The sequence below is a fragment of the Theropithecus gelada genome, chromosome 3 (genome assembly GCF_003255815.1).
Source record: "Theropithecus gelada isolate Dixy chromosome 3, Tgel_1.0, whole genome shotgun sequence".
NCBI classification, from domain to species: Eukaryota; Metazoa; Chordata; class Mammalia; order Primates; family Cercopithecidae; genus Theropithecus; species Theropithecus gelada.
Genome location: NC_037670.1, coordinates 176,695,705 through 176,721,612, shown reverse-complemented (window position 1 = coordinate 176,721,612; position 25,908 = coordinate 176,695,705). Strand labels below are relative to the sequence as shown.

At 43.9% G+C, this 25,908-nt stretch overlaps 1 protein-coding gene across 1 annotated transcript in view; it reads left to right on the top strand.

Annotated features, from left to right (window-relative positions):
* The first annotated feature begins 3,117 nt into the window (after positions 1 to 3,117).
* XRCC2 (X-ray repair cross complementing 2) overlaps positions 3,118 to 25,908 on the top strand; it is a 32,815-nt gene continuing 10,024 nt past the window's right edge. Inside the window, exons 1-2 of the mRNA XM_025380402.1 lie at positions 3,118 to 3,232; positions 22,950 to 23,031. Of these exons, the coding sequence (XP_025236187.1) occupies positions 3,194 to 3,232; positions 22,950 to 23,031 (121 nt within the window). The 5' untranslated portion in view covers positions 3,118 to 3,193. The remainder of the gene's footprint in view (positions 3,233 to 22,949; positions 23,032 to 25,908) is intronic.

The following is a 25,908-nucleotide window of genomic DNA, read 5'->3' as shown; positions in this document are numbered from 1 at the left end:
AACATCAGTATGATTCTAAAAGTTAGAGCTGGCCAGTCATGGTGGCTCGTGCATGTAATCCTGGCACTTTGGGGATGCCGAGGTTGGTGGATCACCTGAGATCAGGAGTTCCAGACCAGCCTGACCAACGTGGTGAAACCCCATCTCTACTAAAAATACAAAAATTAGCCAGGCGTGGTGGCAGGAGCCTGTAATCCCAGCTACTCAGGAGGCTGAGGCATGAGAATCACTTGAACCCAGAGGCAGAGGTTGCAGTGAGCCAGGATTGTGCCATTGCACTCCAGCCTAGGTGACACAGCAAGACTCTGTCTCAAAAAAAAAAAAAAAAAATTGGAGCTGTCAAAAAAAGTTACATGTAGAGAAGTATCCCTCATGCCATCTCTTTTACCCTATTTTCATCCTCTATTTTTTCCAACCTATTTTTATCCACCCTCTGTAGATAAAGAATCCTGTTTGTTTCTCATGTATTTTTCCTGTGTTTCTTTTTACCCAGATGAGCAGAGACATGTGTATCTTTTTCTTTCCCCCTCCCTTGTTACAAGAAAGCTAGCAAACTGTAGACACCCCTTCCCATTTTGCCTTTTTCACTTAATGCTATATCCTGGAAATCATTCCTTACAAATGTATAGAGATCTTGGCCATTCTTTGTTGCAGCTGCATACTGCTCCATTTTGTGGCAGTGCCATATTGTTTTCAACCACTCTCCTATGTATATGCATTTAGGCCATTTCCAGGATTTTGCAATTACAAACCATGCTGCAATATGCTTTTTTGCATACATGTTTTTGCAATGTTGGAAATATGACTTCAAGCTAAATTCCTAGAATTAGGATTGCTGGGTGAAAAAGTTAATAAATGCATCATTTTGTTAGATAGTGCCAATTTCGGCCAGGTGCAGTGGCTCATGCCTGTAATCCCAGCACTTTAGGAGGCAGGAGGATCACTTGAGCCCAGGAGTTGTAAACCAGCCTAGGCAACATGGCGAAACCCCATCTCTATTAACTTAAAAAAAAAAAAAGATATTGCCAAATTCCTTTCCAAAAAGACCGTATGTTTTCATGTCTACCAGCAATTTCTGAGAGCGCTTCAAGTATCCTTTTAAACAAGAAGGGATGTTTCTGGAGCATTAAAACTGAAGTAATTTCAAAACCATGTTGTGCTCACACAAACAGGTGTGCACTTAATGGACTAAACTAGTTCAGCTGACATGTCGTCTTCATTAGGAACAGTGTGGAGACTGAAAAACTAATTTAGCCTAGAGCAGTTATTCAATTGTAAAGTCTCCTTTCTCAAATATTGATTTACTATGTGAGGAAATATTTACTTTGTATAGAAGTGTGTGGAATGGACGAGGGGGTTGACCTACATATGTGGTTTGGTCCACACATATCCTCATTACAGAGGGCATAATGAAGATAGAGGTGGTTCGGCACCATAGGAAAGGGAAAAAAGAAAAAAAAAAAAGACGGTAGAGGTGGCCTCCCAAGCATCCACTCTCACTCCTCTTGTTAGTGATTCACAATTTGTTGTTATTGTTGTCATTCACTGTTCTGCACACCTTTCCACAGAGCCTATGTGCTTTGAAAGAATATGTCTGTACTCCGGATAGAAGTGGAGCACATGGGGCCAGGTGCAGTGGCTCACGCCTGTAATCCCAGCACTTTGGGAGGCCGAGGCGGGCGGATCACAAGGTCAGGAGTTCGAGATCAGCCTGGCCAATATGGTGAAACCCCGTCTCTACTAAAAATACAAAAATTAGCCAGGCGTGGTGGGATGTGCCTGTAGTCCCAGATACTTGGGAGGCTGAGGTAGAAGAATCACTTGAACCCGGGAGGCAGAGGTTGCAGTGAGCCGAGATCGCGCCACTGCACTCCAGACTGAGTGACAGAGCAAGACTCAGTCTCAAAAAAAAAAAAAAGGAAAAAAAAAAAGGAAAAAAAGAAGTGGGGCACACGGCTCAGGCCTGAGCTAACCAGACCAATCTCACTCCTGATGGTTGTTAATGTTTCAGATGTGGGTCTGCAACCCTAGGTAGAGAAGAGGCCAAGGTAGAAAATATGAATCTGAGGTAAAAAGAAATGAGGTACTTGTTTGCCTAATCAAGCCTCTCAATTAAACTAAACTTGAAGCCGGTCTTACCCTTGGACTTCTAGTGATGTCACCCGGTAAAGCCCATTTGTTTCAGTAAATAAGAGTTGGGTTTTCCGTGACTTGCAACCAAAACCATTCTAACTTACAAAACGAGCAACTTTAATATTACGTATGAGAAATACTTCATTGTTACATGCTCTTTCCCAGCGTTTTTGTAAACTAAACTAGGTGGGCGAAAAGTATATCTTTGCATGAAACTTTTTCATTCCAGAAAACATTTTGTCATCTTGATAATAATGGCTAGTGCTACTACATCCAAATTTTTGTCTTTTTTTTTTTTCCTGAGACAGAGTCTCGCTCTGCCGCTCAGGCTGGAGTGCAATGGCGCAATCTCGGCTCACTGCAACCTCTGCCTCCCTGGTTTAAGCGATTCTCCTGCCTCAGCCTCCCTGAGTAGCTGGGATTACAGGCGCCTGCCACCATGCCCGGCTAATTTTCGTATTTTTAGTGTAGACAGAGTTTTTCACTATTTTGGCCAGGCTGGTCTCGAACTCCTGACCTCAAGTGATCCTCCTGCCCACCTCAAAAAGCAACTTGATAAATCCACAGGACGGGTATATTTTTAAAATTCTTTTAAATATAGTATACTTTTCTTTTTTTCCAGAATTAACCAGGAATCGCACACACAGCCTGAGGCTTTTAACCCGAGAACGGACAAAGGAGCCTGCTTGTGCAGTACAAGTATTTTTAAAGGTTAAACAAATTAAGTACATAAGGTCAGTTTTACCTAATGTAATAATAACGAACCAAAGTTTACAACAGGGAAGAAAAGCAAAGCACCAGCTGTCCCCGCCACCCCTGCCCGGTCTCCAAGGAGACGCTGGAGAGCGCCACGGGGGCCGCGGGAGTCTGACGTCACAGGAACTGGGGGCGGTGGTGGCCCGCACACCCTATTGCGCATGCTCCCGCCTCCCCGGCGCGGCCTGGCAGAGTGCGCACGCGCGCGCGTGGGCTGGTTTGACGGGCAGTGGCGTCTGCGCCGTTGGTGAATGGCGTTGGTGGCGGGAAAGTTGAGTGTCTCTTGCGCCGAGCCTTCGGGGCGATGTGTAGTGACTTCCATAGGGCTGAGTCTGGGACCGAGGTGAGAGCCGCCGGGTTGGGAGCGAGGGAGATGGGAACAAGGCCGCAGGTGGCGAGGGGAGCCGAGGGAACCCGGGAGGCTGGGAGGCTTGAGGCGGCGCGGCCTGGCCAGGCTGGGACCGGGCTCTCGGCCTGGACACCGGCGATGCTGGCACCCTCTGCCACCTCTCACCTGGGCCCCAGGGGTCCGCCCCTGGGCAACCTGGAGTCCTCCGAGGTGCGAGGCCCGGGCGGAGGTGGAGGAAGTCTTTCTGGATAGTTTGGAAGACATGCTGTCTGCCCAGATCGATGTAACATAGGAGGTCTCTCCTCCCAAGAGTGATGGTCTAAAAACCCGTCACAAATTACTGTTGGAAGTGGCAAGCTATGCAAGAAAAGCTAGAAAAGAGAGGGGTCGCCCGTTGGAGCATTTGGAGCTTTTCTGGAACAGGTGGTGTTTGCGGAGGTTGCCTCACCTCCCTGTAGTCCACGTGTCTCTGCTTAGGGCATCTGCGGCCCCCCAGTATTCATTTCCAGCCCAGGTAACTCCAGAGCCACACAAGCCGATGGAGGCCCCTCAAGAATTGAACTAAGTGTCCAGCGCTTACTGTGTGTCAACTACGGGTTAAGGGATAGGAGTAAGCAACAAAAGACAACTTCTGCCATTAAATAACTAGTAAGGGAGGCTGCTGTAAGAATTACAGTATTGCACAACAGTTTGTTGTCCATTAGAGGGGCGGGCATCATGGAAGATGCAGGAGGAGATGACTGAAGTTCCAAGGACCATTTGAAATGATTTGGCAAGGAGAGGATGACATTCAGAGCGGAGACAGTCGGGAGTACATGGATTCTGAATTAAGCAAGAGCATGGCTTATTTAGATAACTGCAACTTTCTGTAAAATTGGAACAAAGGGAGTGAGGGACAATAGGTTGGGAAGTTAGTGCTCAGCAGTGGGCAGGGTATGAAGGATCTTTTATGTAGATGAGAGAGGAAGCAATCTCAAAAGAGTCAGCAAACTTTTTTGTGGAGGGCCATATGGTAAATATTTAGGCTTTGCAGGCCATGCCGTTTCTGTCACAACCACTCAACTCTGCTGTTCTAACGGGAAGGCAGTCATAGATAAAGGCACATGGCAGCGTTCCAAGAAAGCTTTGTGTTTTGGATTTGGCCTGCTGGCCATAGTTTGACAATCCCTGTTCCTAAAGAGTAGAGCCACTGCTTAGTATAAGAACGGCTACAGTTAAAATCATATATATATATGTTTAAAAATATATTTATATATAATATATAGAAAGTATATAATATATAAAAACACATTTTTTATATATAAATATATATTTTTCGAGATGAAGTCTTCCTCTTCTTCCCAGGCTGAAGCGCAGTGGTGCAATCTCAGCTCTCTGCAACTTCTGCTTCCCGGGTTCAAACGATTCTCCTGCCTCAGGCTCCCAAGTAGTTGGGACTACAGGCACGTGCCACCACACCCAGCTAACTTCTGTATTTTTAGTAGAGACGGGGTTTCCCTGTTTTGGCGAGGCTAGTCTGGAACTCCTGACCTCAGGTGATCCGCCTGCCTCAGCCTCCCAAAGTGCTGGGATTACAGGTGTGAGCCACTGCGCCCTGCCAAAACCTTATGTTTAAATGATTATTTGAAACCCAGGTTAAGGTCTGATGATTTTTGCCATCAGAACAAGCCTCACATCCAAAAAATGGGAGTGTAGCACAGTTAAGTCATGGAACAAAGAACTTAACATCCTATCATTTGCCTACCTTGTCTGTGTGGCAATCCTAAGCTAGTTCATATTATTCTGGAGTAGAGTGGGGTGGAATGGAGACTAGGAGCTAGGCGATTGGCGCTGCTCTGTTTTCCTTTTTATTAACAAAACCAGTTAAGCCAGCCTCTTTCCCTTTAAGTGTCTTGGGGAACTATGTGGCCACTGCCAAATTGGTTTGAACTCTAGCTTCTTTGTACATTCATCTACTTTGAGTTTACTTGGAGGGATTGTGTTGACGAATATATCTGAAGCCATAAGCTAACCCAAGAAACTGAAATAAGCTACTTTAAATTTTTTTTTTTTTTTTTTTTTTTTGAGGTAAGAGTCTCACTCTGTCGCCCAGGCCTGGAGTGCAGTGGCATGATCTCGGCTCACTGTAACCTCTGCCTCCCGGGTTCAAGCAGTTCTCCTGTCTCAGCCTCCTGAGTAGCTGGGACTACAGGCTCACGCCACCTTGCCTAGCTAATTTTTTTTTTTTTTTTTTTTTTTTTTAGCAGAGACCAGGTTTCACTATGTTGGCCAGGCTGGTCTTGAACTCCTGACCTTGTGATCCACCTGCCTTGGCTTCCCGAAGTGCTGGGATTACAGGCATGAGCCACCACGCCCAGCCTCCTTTAAAATTTTAATTCGCTAGAATTAGAACCTAATAAAATAGTTAACCTTTCTTGTGAATATCAGGGAAAATACATTTCATACGGGGTCTTCAAGAAAATAAAGTTGTAAGAATATTTTTTTAGGCTGGGTGTGGTGGCTCATGCCTGTAACCCCAGCACTTTGGGGGGTTGAGGTGGGCAGATCACCTGAGGTCAGGAGTTAAGAGAGAAACCCTGCCTCTACTAAAAATGAAAATTAGCTGGGTGTGGTGGTGGGCACCTGTAATCCCAGCTACTTGGGAGGGTGAGGGAGGAGAGTTGCTTGAACCCGGGAGGCAGGGGTTTCAGTAAGCCGACATCACGCCTCTGCAGTCCAGCCTGGGTGACAGAGCACGACTCGGTCTCAAAAAAACCGAATATATTTTTAGCAGATTCTAGGGATGAAGTTTATGGTAAGCCAGGTGGAGAGTGGAGAACATATGTGCCCTTGATTTAAAGAAGACAAGCATTTGACTACAGTTTACAATAGACAATCTATTTTTACCTTTGCATAGTAGCAATCGGATTTTTACTTTTATGTCTCATTGAGATTGTGAGAAAAGATTCAGTGATTTGGGCAGTAGTTTGGTATCATCCACCAAATGGCTTCATTTGCGTATAGTTGTTAAATAATGGTGTACTTTGCATTTTTTCAAGAATGGTAATATGCCTTGAGTTTAAAAATAATTGGTAAATAAAAAATGGGAAGCGTGTCCAGTTTTGGTTGCTATGCACAGCATGCCATGTTTTTTTTCTTTAAAAAACTAACTCAATTATATTTATTTATAAAGCAGTTCATGTACATGGCAGAAAATTCCAATAGCACTGAAGTGAAAAGTAGGAAATGTCTCCACATTATCATTACCCAAGGATAGCCCTGTGAATATCTGTACATTCTTCCAGGAATTTTCTAATGACATACTTTGGAGGCTGAGATCTAGAGAATACTGGACTAGAAGTTCAGAAACCTTGGATCTGCCAGGAGCAAGCATTGTGATTTTGGATAAGTCATTTAACCTTTGCTGTACTTTTGTGAAATGAGGGTGGTAGACTGATTTCTCAGTTCCCTTATAGCTCATATACTTCTTTGTATCCTTTGAACTAAACACAGTGTCTGCATAGTAAACGTAGATTTACTGATAATAAAGGTTGGCTTTCTTAAAAAGAAAAGCTACAGGGTGGTCTTTTTGCTAGAGGCAAATATTACATAAGACAAATATTTAATATTTCTTGTAAAATAATAATTGGTGTTGTGTAATCACAGACTTTTAGAATAATGCTTATCACCTTTTATCTTTGCTTCCTTTTTACCCAGAATAGAATCCATATTCCTTCATTATAATTATTCCATTATAATTGCCATCAAATTACTTGCCTCTTAACACCTCTAATCTATTTACCCAACCATGGTGAAAACCAACTGTCTACTTCCACTCAGCTGAATATTACTAGAGAAAATCACAACTAGGCTGACTTGATTTTATTTTAAATTTGTATATTTTCATGTTTTTGAGAAAGGGTCTCGCTCTGTTAGGCTGGATGACACTGGCATGATTACAGCTCTCTGCAGCCTTGACCTCCTGGGGTCAGGTGATTCTCCCACCTCAGCCTCCTGAGTAGCTAGAACTAAAGGGACACACCACCTTGCCTGGCTAATTTTTGTATTTTTTGTAGTGATGGGGTTTCACCATGTTTCCCAGGCTGGTCTCAACTCCTGGGCTCAAGTGATCCACCTGCCTTGGCCTCCCAAAGTGTTGGGATTACAGGTGTGAGCCACGGTGCCTGGCTCCATTTTAAATTTATATTCATCAATCTTAAATGGGCACCCAGTCTAACTATATTTCTCTAGTAATTCACTTTCTCACTACAAAACATCCAACCTTCTCCTGGAATTCCAGACTCATGTTCTATCATTTTGACATCACTATGTGTATGTTTAATAGGAATCCCAGATTTAACATATTCATCCTCAATTGTGTCTAGATCCAGGGAAAATATAATAAAGAGTATATGTATTAGAGAAGGGTCTTGTATGTATCAATGTTAAATTTATGATTGTGATTGTAATGTGACTATGCAGAATACCTTTTTCCTCTTTTTTGAGTTTATTATTTTGGTTTTGTTTGTTTTTGTTTGTTAGGAATATCTTTTTGCTTAGATACATATTAAAGTAAATGAGGGGAAGTTCAACAAAAGAAAAAGTTAACTCAGATTTGGCAAAATGTTAGCAATTGGTGGATCTAGGTGAAGTTACTGGGTGTTCACTGTACTATTCTTACACTTTCTCTGGAGGTTTTCCTTTTTTTTTTTTTTTTTGAGATAGAGTCTTGCTCTGTCGCACAGGCTGGAGTACAGTGGCCTGATCTCGGCTCACTGCAGCCTCCGCCTCCTGGGTTCAAGTGATTCTCCTGCCTCAGCCTCCTGAGTAGCTGGGATTACAGGCACCTGCCACCATGCCCGACTAATTTTTGTATTTTTAGTAGAGATGGGGTTTCACCATATTGGCCAGGCTGGTCTTGAACTCCTGACCTCGTGATCCACCCGCCTTGGCCTCTCATAGTGCTGGGATTACAGGCGTGAGCCACCGCACCCGGCCAAATTTTTCAAAATTTAAAACTTGGGGGCAAAAACTTAATGTGCCTCAAACTGAAGTCTTGTTGACCACCACACACGTGCACTCACCCCCAGCCTGCTGCTTTTCAGGTCTTCCCTGTCTTGTTAAACGGCGGCTTCATTCTACCTGGTGCATAAGCCAAACACCTTGGAGTCCTCCTTGACTCTGCTTGTTCTCACATATCTCCTGTCAGTCCACTTGATTCATAAGCAAATTCTGTCTCCCGTACATTCAACATACATTGTGAAACTGACCACTCCTCACTGTCTTTACCGCAGCCATCATTCCTGCTGCTGTCGCCAGCACCTCCTTTTATTGCGGCAACCTAAATGGTCTCCGCTTCCAACCTTTCCACACTTACCCCAGGCTGTTTTCTACATAATATCCAGAGTGATTCATTTTAAACATAAGCAGACTCTACTGCCAAAAGCTTCCCAGAGGCTCCCATATCATTTACAGTAAAATCCAGAGTCTTTATCCTCTAATATAGCATCACCCTGTAGCCCCACCCATACCCTTTGTCTCAGTCTCCTGCCCTTTTGTTCTCATCTCCTGCTCTCCCAGTCTTCTTCAGACATTGTCCCTTGAATATGCCAAACATGGTTCCATGTCAGAGCTGTTTGCACTTCCTGATCATTCTGCCTCGATTGTGCTTCCCTCAGAAATTCACATAGCTCACTTCCTCAGGTGCTTCCAGTTTTCGCTCAGATGTCAGCAAACAGGAGAAGCCTTTCCTGCTCATCCGTGTGGAGCAGCCCTCCTGTCAGCCCTGACTCCTTTACCGTTTGTTCTTTTTTTTTTTTTGAGATGGAGTCTTGCTTTTTTTTTGAGGTGGAGTCTTGTTCTTGTCCAGGCTGGAGGGCAGTGGTGCTATCTCAGCTCAATGCAACCTCTGCCTCCCGAATTCAAGTGATTCTCCTGCCTTAGCCTCCCGAGTAGCTGGGACTATGGGTGTGTACCACCACACCCAGCTAATTTTTGTATTTTTAGTATAGACCGGGTTTCGCTATGTTAGCCAGGCTGGTCCTGAACTCCTGACCTCAGGTGATCCTCCTGCCTTGGCCTCCCAAAGTGCTGGCATTACAGGCGTGAGCTACTGCACCCGGCCAAGTGTTCATTTTATATTTACTCAAATACTATGATTTTTCAGTTAATAAGGGTTGCTCCTAAAAAAAAGGGGGGGGGAATTATGATTTTATCCTTCTGAAAATTATATATACTGATTTCTTTTCAGAATTTCCTCTTCCTAAAGTAGAGTAATATTTTTTTCTCTTCTTGGGCCAAAAGAAGATAAAAGTAAATAAATAATAGAGTCATAATTTTTGCTCCTAGGAAAGGGCAACTTCTGTACTTGTGAGATGGGTCCCCTCCGTCCCATGCGTCCTCCTCAAGGACATCACACCTGCCGTCCTTCCTGCTTCAGTCGTTTTTCTCTGGCTTCTGCATTTTTTCTCCCCGTCTTTTCCATCAGGATCCCAACCTAAAACAATGGAAACAAGACAAACGAAAGACCTCCCTCTCCACCACCCGCCACCCCAGTTCTGTACCCTTCATTACAACGATGAGTGGTCTGTGCTCTCTGCCCCCACTTCCTCCTCTCACAGCAGCCTTAGCCCACTGTGTTCTGCTTCCCTCTCCACCCTGTTCATTGAAAGTGCTCCCATCACGGTGATCAACCACCAGCTGCCAGCGCGGCACTCGTTTCTGTGTCCTCCTCCTACTGGACCTCACAGTTGATCATGTATCTTCCTTCCCTTAGGACTCTTAAGGGCCTGCCTCAGTCTAACTTAGGCCTAAAGGAATACAGGAAAATGCATGCTTCCTGCAGGCAAGCTGTCTGAGGAGGGGGCAGATTCATGCATGTCTAGTTTCTGCTCTTAAAATTACCCATAGAAAAATCTCTCTTTCCTGGAAGAAGAGAGAAGGAAAAGATGGGAGAAGATGCCAGAAGTATTTTTCCAGCGGAATTCTTCCCATACAAATGGGGTAATGAGTATTTCACCATCAGGAAGCTCCTGCAGTTTTGATTTTGTGCTTTCCTGCCTCTTGCTATGATCTTGCATATAGATTATTTTTATGTCTAAATGAAATTTTGAAGCAGTCTGATAAAATTTTCTAGTCTTAAGGATTCATTTAATGGAATTAACAAACTGGGAAACTTCTTTTTTTTTTTTTTGTCTGAGACGGAGTCTCGCTCTGTCGCCCAGGCTGGAGTGCAGTGGCCGGATCTCAGCTCACTGCAAGCTCCGCCTCCCGGGTTTACGCCATTCTCCTGCCTCAGCCTCCCGAGTAGCTGGGACTACAGGCGCCCGCCACCTTGCCCGGCTAGTTTTTTGTATTTTTTAGTAGAGACAGGGTTTCACCGGGTTAGCCAGGATGGTCTCGATCTGCTGACCTCGTGATCCGCCCGTCTCGGCCTCCCAAAGTGCTGGGATTACAGGCTTGAGCCACCGCGCCCGGCCTGGGAAACTTCTTAAATTTAAAATTTAGTACTACAATCATGATAAACTGTCCATGAAAACAACTTCTAAAAAATAGTCACGTATAGATAATTTTCGCTTGACTTTTTATGTATTCTTCTATTTTCCCTTTCCTCTTACAGGATGATTGCTTTTTAAAAAGTAATTATAAGGCCGGGCATGGTGGATCCACGGGGCCAGGAGATCGAGACCATCCTGGCTAACATGGTGAAACCCCATCTCTACTAAAAATACAAAAAAAAAAAAAACATTAGCCAGGCATGGTGGCGGGTGCCTGTAGTCCCAGCTACTCGGAAGGCTGAGGGAAGAGAATGGTGTCAACCCGGGAGGTGGAGCTTGCAGTGAGCTGAGATCGTGCCACTGCACTCCAGCCTGGGTGACTGAATAAGACTCTGTCTCAAAAAAAAAAGTAATTAAGAAAGCAGCAGCCCTTCAGGGAATATACTTAGAAAACAATGGTATTTGAGTAATAGTTGTCTTTTCTATAAAATTTAGACAAATGCTTTACTGAAGAGCCAGCACCATGCCTTGAAGGACAACTGAATTTTCAAAGTGGCAGAGAAGTCTGATTTCACATGTGATGGAGAATTAGTCCTCTGATTCTAGGAAATGCGGTGATAAGGGCCAAGCTTTACATTGATCCCACATGTCCTCACATCACTACAGCTCTCCTCTGCCTCCTACTCATTCCAGCTGCTCTCTGCTTTCCCTGTGCTACCAGGTTACACACACATTTTTGCTTGAAGTGAACTGCCTCTACATATCAGTAGTACAACTATTAAGACTTGTATTTGGTCGGGCGCAGTGGCTCAGGCCTGTAATCCCAGCACTTTGGGAGGCCGAGGCAGGTGGATCACCTGAGGTCAGGAGTTCGAGATCAACCTGGCCAACATGGTGAAACCCCATCTCTATGAAAAATACAAAAATTAGCCAGGCGTAGTGGCTCACGCCTGTAATCCCAGCTACCTGGGAGGCTAAGGCAGGAGAATCACTTGAACCTGGTAGGCGGAGGTTGCAAAGAGCCAAGATCCTGCCAATGCACTCTGGCCTGGGCAACAGAGCGAGACTCCGTCTCAGGAAAAAAAAAAAAAAAAAGAATTGTATTCACTGTTTTGTATTCAGGGGTAAAAAAGACAAAGGAAAAAAAAATATTCAACATGTAGGTGGAAATCCAGGCCTCTTACAGAGCAAGGTTGGGAATATTTGGTTTCGCATGTTTGCTTCTTTAGGTAGCCTTTTCCACTGCTTAAACTGGTTTGAAACCTTGCCAGTGAGTGGGGTCCATTTCCAAGCAGATTTAATCACAAAAGGGGTGAGGAGATAAACCTTTATCCAAATGGGTCTTGTATTGGGCCATTCTTGCATTCCTAAGGAATACCTGAGTCTGGATAATTTATTTCAAAAGAGGTTTAATTGGCTCCCGGTTCTGCAGGCTGTACAGGAAGCATAGTGGCATCTACTTCTGGGGAGGCCCCAGGAAGCCTCCAATCATGGTGGAAGGCACAAGAGCAGGCCCGTCACCTGGTGAAAGCAGGAGCAAGAGGAGAGAGAATAGTGGAGAGGGATGTGTGACACGTTTTTAAGTGACTAGATCTCTTGTCATGGGCTCACTTATCACCAAGGGGATGGGCCCAACCCATTCAGAAGGATCTGCCCCCGTGATCCAAACACCTCCCACCATCAGGCCCTACCTCCAACAACGGGGATTATGATTCAACGTGAGATTTGGGTGGGGACAAATAGACAAACTATATCAGGTCTTATGTACATGTTTGTTTTATACATGTCATTCATTTCTGGTTAATTTAAGCACTCCTTGCTGTAGTGTAGGCTTTTTTTTTTTTTGAGGTGGAGTTTTGCTCTTGTCGCCCAGGCTGGGGTGCAATGGCATGATCTCAGCTCACTGCAACCACCACCTCCTGGGTTCAAGCGATTCTCCTGCCTCAGCCTCCTGAGTAGCTGGGATTACAGGCACCTGCCACCACGCCCAGCTAATTTTTTGTATTTTTATTAGAGGGGGGTTGTCCAGGCTGGTCTTGAACTCCTGACCTCAGGTGATCCACCCACCTTGGCCACCCAAAGTGCTGGGATTAGAGGCATGAGCCACCATGCCTAGACTAGCGTAAGCTTTTCTAAATGGTGTTTAAAAGCAATTATATGGGTCAGGCGTGGTGGCTCAGTGAGCCTGTAATCCCAGCACTTTGGGAGGCCAAAGTGGGCGGATCACCTGAGTTCAGCAGTTCCAGACCAGCCTGACCAACATGGCAAAACCCTGTCTCTACTGAAAATACAAAAATTACCTGGCATGGTGGCACATGCCTGTAATCCCAGCAACTCAGGAGGCTGAGGAAGGAGAATTGCTTGATCCCGAGAAGACGGAGATTGCAGTGAGCTGAGATCATGCCACTTCACTCCAGCCTGGGTGATAGAGTGAGACTCGGTCTCAAAAAAAAAAGAAAGTCTATATAATATGTATTCTACTAAATAGCCAATATACTGATTGCCCTAAAACAGAGCAATGTTAGTACCTTGATGGTAGTCATAAGGATGTGTACTCATGGACTTGTGTGTAATAGAGGTTTGCATCAGTTATCCAAACCTGAACATCTAAATAGTTGGAGGTTCTTTACTCTCCCCGTTCTTTCCCAGTTCTGCCTGCACATGCCTTGTTTGCCTATAGTTTAATAGGCAGCTATTAAGTTTCTACCAAGCATAAAGCATTGCATTTTGGAATTGGTAACCAAGCCAGTATTGATCTCTTTCCTTTTAAGTGTTTATATCCAGATGAGGGAGACTGGCTGGCAATGTGTTCTTAAGGATAGTAATAGCTTCATGGAGGGAAGGAGCCTTGAAGAGTGCCCAGAATTTTCATTCATTCAGTAGGGAATTTACTTGGAGGAAATAGGGTAAAGATATTCCAGGTAGAAGGAAAAAAGGCATTTCTCTATCAGTGCACAGTTTATATGTACCTGAAATAACTATGTACCAGAATCTCTCACTCAAAATTAAAAGTCACTCTCATGCAGGTTAGAATTGGCCAACTCTCTTTTATGCCCTCACAATGCCCCATGTGTATTTCTGTTACAGCACCTGCCTAACTGTATTGTACCTTTTTTTTTTTTTTTTTTTTTTTTTTTACAACTTTTTGACTCCTTAGTTTAAATATGTCACACTATGTTGCTAGCCTTGGCTCAAGAAAGTGCTGGGATTACAGGCATGAGCCACGATGCCCTGCCTCCCCATCAATTTAGTTGAAAACAGCAACTGTGTTGGCTACATCTTTATATCCCTAGCACTTACCGCAGTTCCTGGAACATACTTGACTTGCATGAAATGTTCACCGGTAAATGGCCGGGCGCGGTGGCTCACACCTCTAATCCCAGCACTTTGGGAGATTGGGGCAGGCAGATCACTTGAGGTTAGGAGTTTGAGACCAGCCTGGCCAACGTGGTGAAACTCCATCTCTACTAAAAATAGAAAAAGTAGCTGGATGTGGTGGTGGGTGCCTGTAATCCCAGTTACTCAGGAGGCTGAGGCAGGAGAATCACTTGAACCCAGGGGTTTGCAGTGAGCTGAGATTGCGCCTCTGCACTCCAGCCTGGGCGACAGAGTGAGATTCCGTAAAATGTTTACCATTAAATGTCTGTATAATTGAGCATTATCCCTTTTGCAGACTACAAGCTTGCTCCAGCAATGCTGCTGCTGCTGAAGACGTTTGGGACACCTTGTTAGTGTTCGAGTTTCCACTAAAGGAATGGTTGAAAGAAGTCAGATAGTTGCCCAGACAGGACTTCAGATGGCTTTCCTCCTGTTTTTTAATTTTTACCTTTATTTTTCTGTAGAGGTGGGATCTCACTATGTTGCCCAAGCTGGTCTTGAACTCTTGGCCCCAAGTACTCCTCCTGCCTCAGCCTCTCAAAGTGCTTGGATGACAGGTGTGAACCACTGCACCTGGCCTGATTTTCAGTTTAATAGGTCCAAAAACTCAGTTTAGTCCTTGTACTCATATTTGATTAGTCTTAGTGATACTGAGGTTGTATAGTCTAGTCGAAAAATTCCAGGCTTTGAGAATCACAGAGATCTTGATTAAATACTGGCTCTGGCATTTACCAGTTTTCTCATGTGAAAAGCAGAATAGTAACAAATAGGGTTGATGTAACAATTAAAGGATATAATATAAAGAATGTACTGCTGATACTGCAGTAAGCTCAAATAACTATTATTAGATAGCTATTGTTACAATAATAGAACTTAGCAGATGCTGATTTACAATCCAAATATCAAATCTATTGACTCACAATATTAGTGAAACTGTCAAATAGATTAAAATTGTTATGTCCACTGTGTATTCTTTTCTAGTTAGGAAATTTTGCCTTGGAAAGGTTGCTTAGAGAATTAAGAGAAACAGTTTGTCATAATGGCTACCATCACCAAGCTCTGATGCCTGATGTATTAGTCTTCCCTAAGAGGATTAAACTGTCACGTCAAGCAGAATTTACTTGGGTTCCCTTTATCCTGGACACTTAACAAACTCTTCTTTCGCTCTGAAACTGCAGGTTGACCATACCTTGCTTCTATTGACTCTTTCGTTGAATCTGCACATCATTAATTTTAATTTTTTATAATAGGCCTATGTCAGATTTTTGGAGTACCTCTTTTCTTGTCCATGGAGGATATGTTCCAAGACCCCCAGTGGATGCTGAAACTACAGATAGTAATGAACCCTATATACACTATGTTTTTTCCCATACAGTAATGAACAGGTAGTGAATGAATACAGCATGGATATGCTGGATAAAGGGATGATTCATGTCCCACTTGGGGCAGAACAGGATGGTACGATATTTTATTATGCTACTCAGAATGACGTGCAATTGAAAACTTGTATATTTCTAGAATTTTCTGTGTAATAGTTAAGAACTGTGGTTGGCTATAACTGAAACCACAGAAAATGAAACTGCAGATAAGGGGGGACAAGTGTATTTTCTGCTTATGTTTAGAAGTTTCTCTTTTTTTTTTTGAGATGGAGTCTCGTTCTGTCTCCTAGGCTAGAGTGCGGTGGTACGATCTCGGCTCACTGCAACTTCCACCTTCTGGGTTCAAGTGACTCTCCTGCCTCAGCCTCCCGAGTAGCTGGGATTACAGGCGCCCACCACCACACCTGGCTAATTTTTTGTATTTTTAGTAATGATGGGGTTTCACCATGTTGGCCAGGCTGGTCTCGAACTCCTGACCTCAGGTGATCCACCTGCCTCGGACTCCCAAAGTGCTGGGATTATGGGTGTGAGCCACAATTACAATTGTTAATTGTAATATTAACAATTCGCTTGGCTTGTGAATTGTAATAATAATATCCATTACTTGTAAATTTAAATCCATTTCCTATTTCTGGGAGGTTCCTTCACCCCCTTTATAATTCAGTATACTCTGCTTTGACATTATAAAACATTGCTTTGGATATTCTCAATGGTGGACAGTTTTTCTCCTTTGAAAATAAATTTGATTTTTTAAGTAACAGAGGAAAGTCTGATGCAGATTGCCTAATCCTTGTGAGTAACTAAGAGGAGCAATACTATCTTCACTCAAAAGAGTCCTGTCAATAAAATTATAATGCTTTTTTTTTTTTTTGAGATGGAGTTTCGCTCTTGCTGCCCAGGCTGGAGTGCAGTGGTGGGATCTTGGCTCATCGCAACCTCTGCCTCGGATTCAAGTGATTATCCCGCCTCAGCCTCCTGAGTAGCTGGGATTACAGGCATGTGCCACCACACTTGGCTAATTTTGTATTTTTAGTAGAGATACGGTTTCTCCATGTTGGGCAGGCTGGTCTCGAACTCTCAATCTCAGGTGATCCACCCTCCACCTTCCAAAGTGCTGGAATTACAGGCGTGAGCCACCACGCCTGGCCTGTAATACTTTCTTGAATACTATTTTGCCAGAATTTCTCAGGGGTGAGGATTCTAAAGTGTTTTGAGTAATGACAGTAAGAGTAAACAATTGGAGTGTCTTCCCAAGTTAATCTAATGAGGATGTTATTCATTCGTATACATGCCTTTGAAGATATTTTGTAGTTGTTTCCACGTGCTCTTTCTTGTCCATGAAAGCCTCTCCGTCTTGCTGAGCGCGGTGGCTCACGCCTGTAATCCCAGCACTTTGGGAGGCTGAGGCAGGTGGATCGCCTGAGGTCAGGAGTTTGAGACCAGCCTGACCAACATGGCGAAACCCCATCTCTACTAAAAATATAAAAATTAGCAAGGCATGGTGGCACATGCCTGTAATTCTAGCTACTCAGGAGGCTGAAGCAGGAGAATCGCTTGAACCCAGGAGGCAGAGGTTGCAGTGAGCCGAACTTGTACCACTGCACTCCAGCCTTGATGACAAAGCGAGATTCTGTCTCAAAAAAAAAAAAAAAAAAATCTGTATTTTTCTTTGAGTTATACTCTTGCGGTCTTATAGCCCAGTGGTTCTTATACGTTGTAGCCTTAGGACTACAGAACACATTTAAAAATGGGAGATTCCACTGGGCATGGTGGCTCATGCTTGTAATCCCAGCACTTTGGGAGGCTAAGGTGGGAGAATTGCTTGAGCCCAGGAGTTCGAGACCAGCCCGGACAACACAGGGAGACCCTGCCTCTGCAAAAAGTAAAAAAATTAGCCGGGTGTGGTGGCACATACCTGTGGTCCCAGCTACTCAGGAGGCTGATATGCAAGGATCTCATGGGCCCAAGAGGTCACGACTGCAGAGAGCCATGATGGCATCACTGCACTCCAGCCTGGGTGACAGAGCAAGACCCTGTCTCAAAAAAAAAAATTGAAGAATCTAAAGAGCTTTTGTTTATGTTATATGTATCCATGAAACAGAAATTTAAATTTTTAAAATATTTACATTCATGTACAGTGACACATTGAATATTTTCATAAAACATTTTTATGAAAAATAGCTGTATTTTTCTAAGAAAAATCTTAGAAAAGTGACGTCGTTTTACATATTTGCAAATCTTTTTAATATCTGGCTTAATAGAACTGGGTTCTTATGCAGTCTGTTATCATATGTTGATCGGGTTAAAGTACACGAAGAACATCCATTCTCTCAGAGAAAGTCACGTTGGGAAAGGGAGGAGTATTTTAAGACCTTTTCAGAGAATTATAGATATTCTTCTTGGTTACTGTACCAAACCTTGACAAGTAGTAGTTTTCCTAAAGGCTAACTATAATGTGGGATATAAAATCTTAAGACCTTGGCCAGGTGCAGTAGCTCACACCTGTAATTGCAGCACTTTGGGAGGCCAAGGCAGGTGGATCACTTGAGCCTAGGAGTTCCAGACCAGCCTGGGCAACATAGTGAGACCCTGTCTCCTAAAAATAACAAAAAATTAGCTGGACATAGTGGCACGAGCCTGTAGTCCAGCCACTTGGGAGGCCGAGGTGGGAGGATCACTTGAGCCTGGGAGGTTGAGGCTCATCGTGCCATTGTACTCCAGCCTGGGTGATGGGAGTAAGTTACACCCTGTCTCAAAAAAAAAAAAAAAAAAAAGTCTGTCTTACAGTTGGAGTGAAATCTACCCAGGAATGATTTCACATCATGCATCTTTTGGATGGTTCACTGAGTTATGTGTTAGGCACAGTTCTCCAGAGGAGAAACACAACCAATAGGATACATGTAGATACATAAGAGGAAATTTATTATGGAAATTGGCTCACATTGTTACCAGGGCGGCAAGTCCAGTTGGGATCCACAGTCCTCAGTTCTTGTCTTCTTGGAAGAAAGAATTCAGCCAAGACAGAAGTAGATTCAAGGCAGGAGTGAAGGTTTTTTGAAGTAACGTTCACTTGGAAGGGACCAAATGGACAACTTGAAATATTGAATGCCCCTATTTCCTGATCCTTCCTGGTCTCCTCTCATCCTTCTCCTTGGGTGGGCTGCTGGCTAATTGCCTCATGTGCAGTGACTTGCCAGTATCTGAAAGGGTCCACGGGTGCCATTTGGTGTTTGGAGTTCTGTGCATGCTTGCGTAGGGCAATTTTCCCTTACTGGTCTACTGCTCCCAGAGGAGGGTCATGTACTGGTCACACTCCACCATTTTGCTCCTTACTGCACATTCCTGGACGTATTTGCTCAATTCCTAGGATCTTATCAGGAATTTGTTGCCCATAAGCCCAAGATGTTTCCTGTTAGGAAATTTTCCCCTCCCTGGTGCCAGCTGCAACCAGTTATCATTCCTGAAGAGGCCACCTGGACATTCCTTGGGGCCTGTCCTGCCCCACTCACACCTGCCTGTCTACCTACTCTAACAGCGTGATTATGGAGGCCAAGAATTCCCAGACACACCATCTGCAAGCTGGGGAACCAGAAAGCCTGTGGTGTAATTCAGTCTGAGTCTGAAGGGCTGAGAGCCAGGAGGGCCCATGGTGGAACTTCCAGTCCAGGGCTTTAAAGGCTTGAGAATGGTGAAGGGTTGTGGGACAGGCAGCACTGGGGTAAGTCCCAGAATCAGGGGCTCCAATATCTGAGGGCAGGAGATGGGTGTCCCAGCTCAAGAAAAGAGGGATTGGAGGATGCCCGTCCACATTGGTGAGGATGGATCCTCTTTTTTTTTTTTTTTTTTTGAGACGGAGTCTCGCTCTGTCGCCCAGGCTGGAGTGCAGTGGCCGGATCTCAGCTCACTGCAAGCTCCGCCTCCCGGGTTCACGCCATTCTCCGGCCTCAGCCTCCCGAGTAGCTGGGACTACAGGCGCCTGCCACCTCGCCCGGCTAGTTTTTTGTATTTCTTAATAGAGACGGGGTTTCACCCTGTTAGCCAGGATGGTCTCGATCTCCTGACCTCGTGATCCGCCCGTCTCGGCCTCCCAAAGTGCTGGGATTACAGGCTTGAGCCACCGCGCCCGGCCCCACATTGGTGAGGATGGATCCTCTTTAATCAGTCTACTGATTGAAATGCTCATGTCCTCCAGAAACACCCTCATGACACACCCAGAAATCATGCTTTACCAGCTATATGGGCATCTCTTAACCTAATCTAGTTGACACATACAATTAACCATCACAGCCACCTTCAGGCTTAATAAGTCTCTAGAAGAACTCAGAACTCAATGAAAGCTGTTATGCTCATGGTTATGGTTTGCAACAGCAAAAGGATATAGATTAAAATCAGCCAAGGGAAGAGACACAATAGGACAAAGTTCAGGAAGTTCCAAGCACAGAGCTTCCAGCTGTCCTCTCCCAGTGGAGTCATCAGCAGTGCTAAATTCTCCCAGCAGCAATGTGTGACAATAGACAGAATATTGGCAAGCAGGGAATCTCAGCTAGACTCTGATGTCCAAAGGTTTTATTGGGGCTCTGCCATGTGGACATAGTCAACTGCCTGCATAGCTGACCTTAGCTTCCAGCACCTCCAGGTTGGCCTGTCACTGCATGACCCAAAGCCCCCACTGTAAATCATTCTTGTGTAGCCCAAGGTTCCCTTGTAAACAGACACTATTTTTTGGTGGGGGGTGGTAGGGGACAGGGTCTTGCTCTGTTGCCCAGGCTGGAGTGCAGTGGCACAATCTTGGTTCACTGCAGCCTCAACCTCCAGGACTCAAGCAATTCTTCTCTGTCAGTCTTCTGAGTAGCTGGGACTACAGGCGTATGCCACCATGCCCAGCCAATTTTTGTATTTTTTGTAGAGACAGCATTTCGCCATGTTTCCCAGGCTGGTCTTAAACTCCTAGGCTCAAGCGATCCTCCCACCTTGGCCTCCTGAAGTACTAGGATTACAGGCGCGAGCCACTGTGCCCTGCCCAAAGACACTTTTATCAGGGAAGACATTCCAAGGGTTTAGAATTACCGCTCAGGAGCCAAGGACAAAAACCAGACCTCCCTTTGGGCAAGGTTAAATTGTTCACTACACAGTATGTTTCTCATGTCATCACAAAGAATAGTTTTAAAATATTTTTTACAGTGTACTCAAGGGTCATGATTTAGTAAAACCAGTCTTTTTTTTTTTTTTTACTTCATCAAAGACATTCTTACATAAAACTGGTTTTGTTTGTTCTGCTTGAGTGCAGGTAGTGCTTGGCGATGTGTGCTAATACATTTCCACACCACTGCCTTGATTACACTAGCTGTCAGCAGGTACCCACTATTGCTTTTACGACCTTAGTGTCAAACTAGGCAAATAACATCTTAATTTTTACTTTTTCTGTTTACAAAAATAGTTTCGGCCACGGTTATGCCCTCAGAACCTCTGCTCTAGCTAAGCACCCTATATCTTTACCTTGTTTTATGACATAAAGCAAGAGGACCGAGACTGTACATTCTTTGAGGGTAGGTTGCCATCTTCATCTTTGTAGTCAACATTTTACCTAGCACAGTGCTTCATATGCAACAGAAATTCAACGAACGCCTGTTAAATGAATGCATAGAACTTTTAATCACTTCAGGAAGTCTTTCCACAACTTGATTTGGTTTTAAAAAAATGCAAATAAAAGGTGACTTTTTCTTCCCATTTGTGATAGATTTTTTTTCTTTTGTCATATAGAAGCGTTGTCAAATCTGTGCTGATTCCCAAGAAACTGGAGAATCAGTTTTGATTCCCTAGAGAATCAGTTTTGTCTCCCTTGTGACAGTTAAATCCTTCACCGAGGTTGCCGCCTGTGATCCTAATGACTTCTGTCATGGTGCAGACACTCCTCCTCCAGACTAGGGTGACAGACTCCAGCCCTCTCCATGTATGGTTTTACTCTCCTCACATCTGTTCCCTGGTAACCACCAAGATGGTCTGTTTGAAATGTGGATAGGCTGGGCACGGTGGCTCACGCCTGTAATCCCATCAGACTGGGAGGCCGGTGGGGGCGGATCATTTGAGGTCAGGAGTTTGAAACCAGCCTGGCCAACATGGTGAAACCCTGTCTCTACTAAAAATACAAAAATTAGCCAGCTGTGGTGGTGGGTGCCTGTAATCCCAGCTACTCAGGAGGCTGAGGCAGGAGAATCACTTGAGCCCAGAAGGCAGAGGTTACAGTGAGCAGAGATCGCACCACTGAACTCCAGCCTGGGCAACAGGACAAGACTCTGCCTCAAAAAAAAAAAACAAAAAAAAAACGGATAATAAGCCAGGTACTCTTTTCACATATTTAATCCTCATCATCCTTACGAGGGAGGGTGCTGTTTGTTATCCTCACTTTACAGATGAGAGGCCTGAGGACCTCAGTGACCTAGCAGGTCTGGCTCTGGGGTCCCAGATGTCTCCTCTTAACTATGTGCTAAATACTTCTCACTGCTTAGTGTCACACCTGTTGGCTGTTGTCTACAAGCCAAAGATAAGCTCCCAAACATGACATCTGAGCCCTTCCATGCTCTGACTTCTGCTCTTAGGGCTTCCCTGTGTCCTGCCTGTTTGGTGCTGCTACAGTCTCTAGGAGTTCAAATCTGCACACAGCGTCCCTGTGCACAGTGCTGTTTATAGCCTCTGCACTGCGGCTGCTCCTGTCCCTGCTAGCAGGTCTGCTAGGCCTGCCTGTGCCCCTTTCACCTGGCAGAGTCTTACTTAGGAGAGAGCTCAGGTGGTGACTGCTCAAGGAAGTTCTCCTCCACCTTTCTCCTTTGTCCCCTTCCCCAGTGAAATGAAGAGCTCACAATGAGTGGGGCAGACAGATGAAGGCAGGTAACTGTAACAAGTGTGGTAAGAATTACAATGTGAGAGTTAATTATAAGGAAGGTAAAAATTTTTCCATAGCAGTTTGTCCTATATCCTAAACTAGACTATCCATTCCTTTGAGGGTACAGACTCATACTGTCAGTATTTGGTAGATAAACAAAAAGTAAAATATCTGAAAAATAAGTAAACACAGCATTTCTCCTAGATTTCCTATTTCATATTTTCTTCCAAATCCACAAAATTATGAAAAATTTTTTTTGAGATGGGGCCTCACTCTGTCACCCAGGCTGCAGCCTCTGCCTCTTGGGCTCAAGTGATCTTCCCACCTCAGCCTCCTGAGTCGCCGGGATTACCGTGTGTGCCACCATGCCCAGCTAATTTTTGTATTTTTTTATAGAGTCGGTTTCACCATGTTGCCCAGGCTGGTCTCAAACTGGACTCAAGCGATCTGCCCACCTTGGCCTCCCAAAGTGTTGGGAGCACAGCACCCAGCCTAAAGTTTTGAAATCTTACAGACTTTCGGAAAATGGTATAAATACAGATGTGTAGGGTTTTCTATTTTTAAATAATGAGTTTTCCTTCTCGCTTTTCTTTTGTCAGCTCCTTGCCCGACTTGAAGGTAGAAGTTCCTTGAAAGAAATAGAACCAAATCTGTTTGCTGATGAAGATTCACCTGTGCATGGTAAAAATACAACCTTTATAAAAATATAAATGCAAATAAAAGCTTTATAAAAGGACTTTTCACATCAGCTCACATGTATACACATATTCCTGCAAGAGGTTATACAGGTTAAACTGTCCAATTGAAAACTGAGACACAGGTTGTGACAGGAAGCTTTTAAGCTTTCCTCACCGGTGTCAGACAAGATAAGTTTGCTTCTCTGCAGTAAATCTTCATAGTCTGCCTTGACCTCGGTCTTATTCCCAACACACAATATTTATAGTTTATTTTGAAATTATTTTTCTTTAGAAGTTTGCGGAGTTACAGGGAAGTCCTTAGGTACCCAATTGTTCTCTTAGTATTTCTACAGCAGGGAAAACTTACAAAGGGCGTGTGCTTAGGTTGATTTTTTTTCTTTTTATGTAGCGGCTTCATAGAGATAAAATTCACCCACTTAAGTGTGCAGTTAAGTGATTTTTAGTATATTACACAGTTGTGCAACCATTACCACAACTGATTTTAGAGCATTTTATCTCCTCATAAAGAAGCTCATTTCTAATCATTGTCATCTCCCATGTTCCCCAGCTCTAGGCAACTACTAGTCTACTTTCTAACTATAGATTTGCCTTTTCTGGACATTTCCTATAACTGGAATCATGTAATATGTGATCTTCTGTGACTGGCCTCTTTTACTTTGAATAATTTGCATTGTATAATTCATTGTCACCACATCATAACACATACTAGTAGTTCACTTTTTGTTAAATATTTCATTGCATGGGTATGCATGTTGCTTATCCGTTTGTTAGCGGATGGACATTTGGGTTGTTTCATTTGCTGGCTGTTATGCATAATGCTGCTGTGGTTATCTGTGTACGTGTTTTTCTGTGGATAGATGTTTTCAGTTCTATCGGGTAATACCTAGCATAGGCGTTGCTAGGTCATATGGCAATTCTACATTTGACCTTTTGAGAAACTGCCAGACTGTTTTCCAGAGGAGCTTCACATTTTATTTGCACCGTCATTGCATTGCCAGCAATGCAATGACGGTTCCAGTTCCCATATTCTGGGAATACTCGTTATTGTCTGTCTTTCTGATAATAGCCATCCTAGTCAGTAGGAGGTGTTAGCTCTGTGTGGTTTTTGACTTACATTTTCCTCACGGCCAGTGATGTTGAGTATCTGCACAGGCTTATTGGCAAATTGTGTATCTTTGGAGAAACGTTTGCTCATTTAAAAAAATGAGCAAACGTTTTTTCATTTTTCGTTTGCTCATTTAAAAAATCAGGTGATAGCCAAGCGCGGTGGCTCACGCCTGTAATCCCAGCACTTTTGGGAGGCTGAGGCAGGCGGATCACAAGGTCAGGAGTTCGAGACCAGCCTGGCCAAGAGACCAGCCTGGCCAATATGGTGAAACCCCATCTCTACTAAAAATGAAGTTTCCAACTGTTATTGTTGAATTGTCTGTTTCTCTCCTGAGTTTTATCATTTTTTACTTTTGTATTTTGGGGCTTCATGTATTGTTAAGCACACATAACTTTTTATTTTGTCTTATTGCTGGTTGACCCATTTATCATTATAAAATGTTCTTCTTCGTCACCTCACATCCATTAGGAAGGCTACTATCAAAAAAACAGGAAATAGCAAGTGTTAGCAAGGATGTGGAGAAATTGTAACCCTTTTGCACTGTCGGTAAGATTGTAAAACAGTGCGACCATTATGGAAAATAGTATGGAGGTTCCTCAAACAATTAAAAATAGAGCTACTGTATGAGCCCATAATCTCACCTGTGGGTATTCATCCAAAAAAATCGAAAGCAGGATCTTGGAGAAATATTTGTACACTCTTGTTTATAGCAACACTATTCACAATAGCTAAGAGGTAAAACCAACCTAAATGTCCATCAGTGTACTCATGGAAAAGTATCCATCAATGGTTGAGTGGTATATGCAAAATGTGATATATACATGCAATTGATATATTATTCAGCCTTACAGAAGAAGGAAATTCTGTCACTTGATGACAGATGAACCTTGAGGACATTGTGCTAAATGAAATAGGCCAGACAAAAAGACAAACTGCTTGATTCCACTTACATGTAGTTTCTAAGGTAGTTAAGGTAGTTAAATTCACAGAAAAGAAAGTAAAATGGTAGTTATCAGGAGCTGGGGAGGTGGAGGAAGTGAGTCATTGTTTAATGGATGCAAAATGTGAGTTTTGCAAGATGGAAAAGTTGTGGAGTTCTGCTTCATTGCTTCACAGCAATGTGAATGTACTTCACACCGCTGAGCTGTACACTTCTAAATGGTTAAAGTACAGGCTGGGCACGGTGGCTCATGCCTGTAATCCCAGCACTTTGGGAGGCCGAGGTAGGTGGATCACCTGAGGTCTGGAGTTGGAGACCAGCCTGGCCAACATGGTGAAACCCTGTCTCTACTAAAAATAGAAAAAATTAGCCGGGCGTGGTGGCGGGTGCCTGTAATACCAGCTACTTGGGAGGCTGAGGCAGGAGAATAGCGTGAACCCGGGAGGGATTCTGTGAGCTTGCAGTGAGCCGAGATCGTGCCACTGCACTCCAGCCTGGGTGACAGAGCAAGACTCTGCCTCAAAAAAAAAAAAAAAGAAAAATTACCCAGGTATGGTGGCTCATGCCTGTAATCCCAGCTATTCGAGAGGTCAAGACAGGAGAATCGCTTGGACCTGGGAGGCAGAGGTTGTAGTGAGCCGAGATTGTGCCATTTCACTCCCGCCTGGGTGACAGAGCAAGACTGTCTCAAAAAGAAAAAAAAAACAAAACCAAAGACAAAAAGCTTATGATTGTCATTTTGCTGTTTTTTTATATATGTCTTATGTCTTTTCTGTTTCTTTCTCCTTTACTGTTTTCTTTTGTGTTATTTT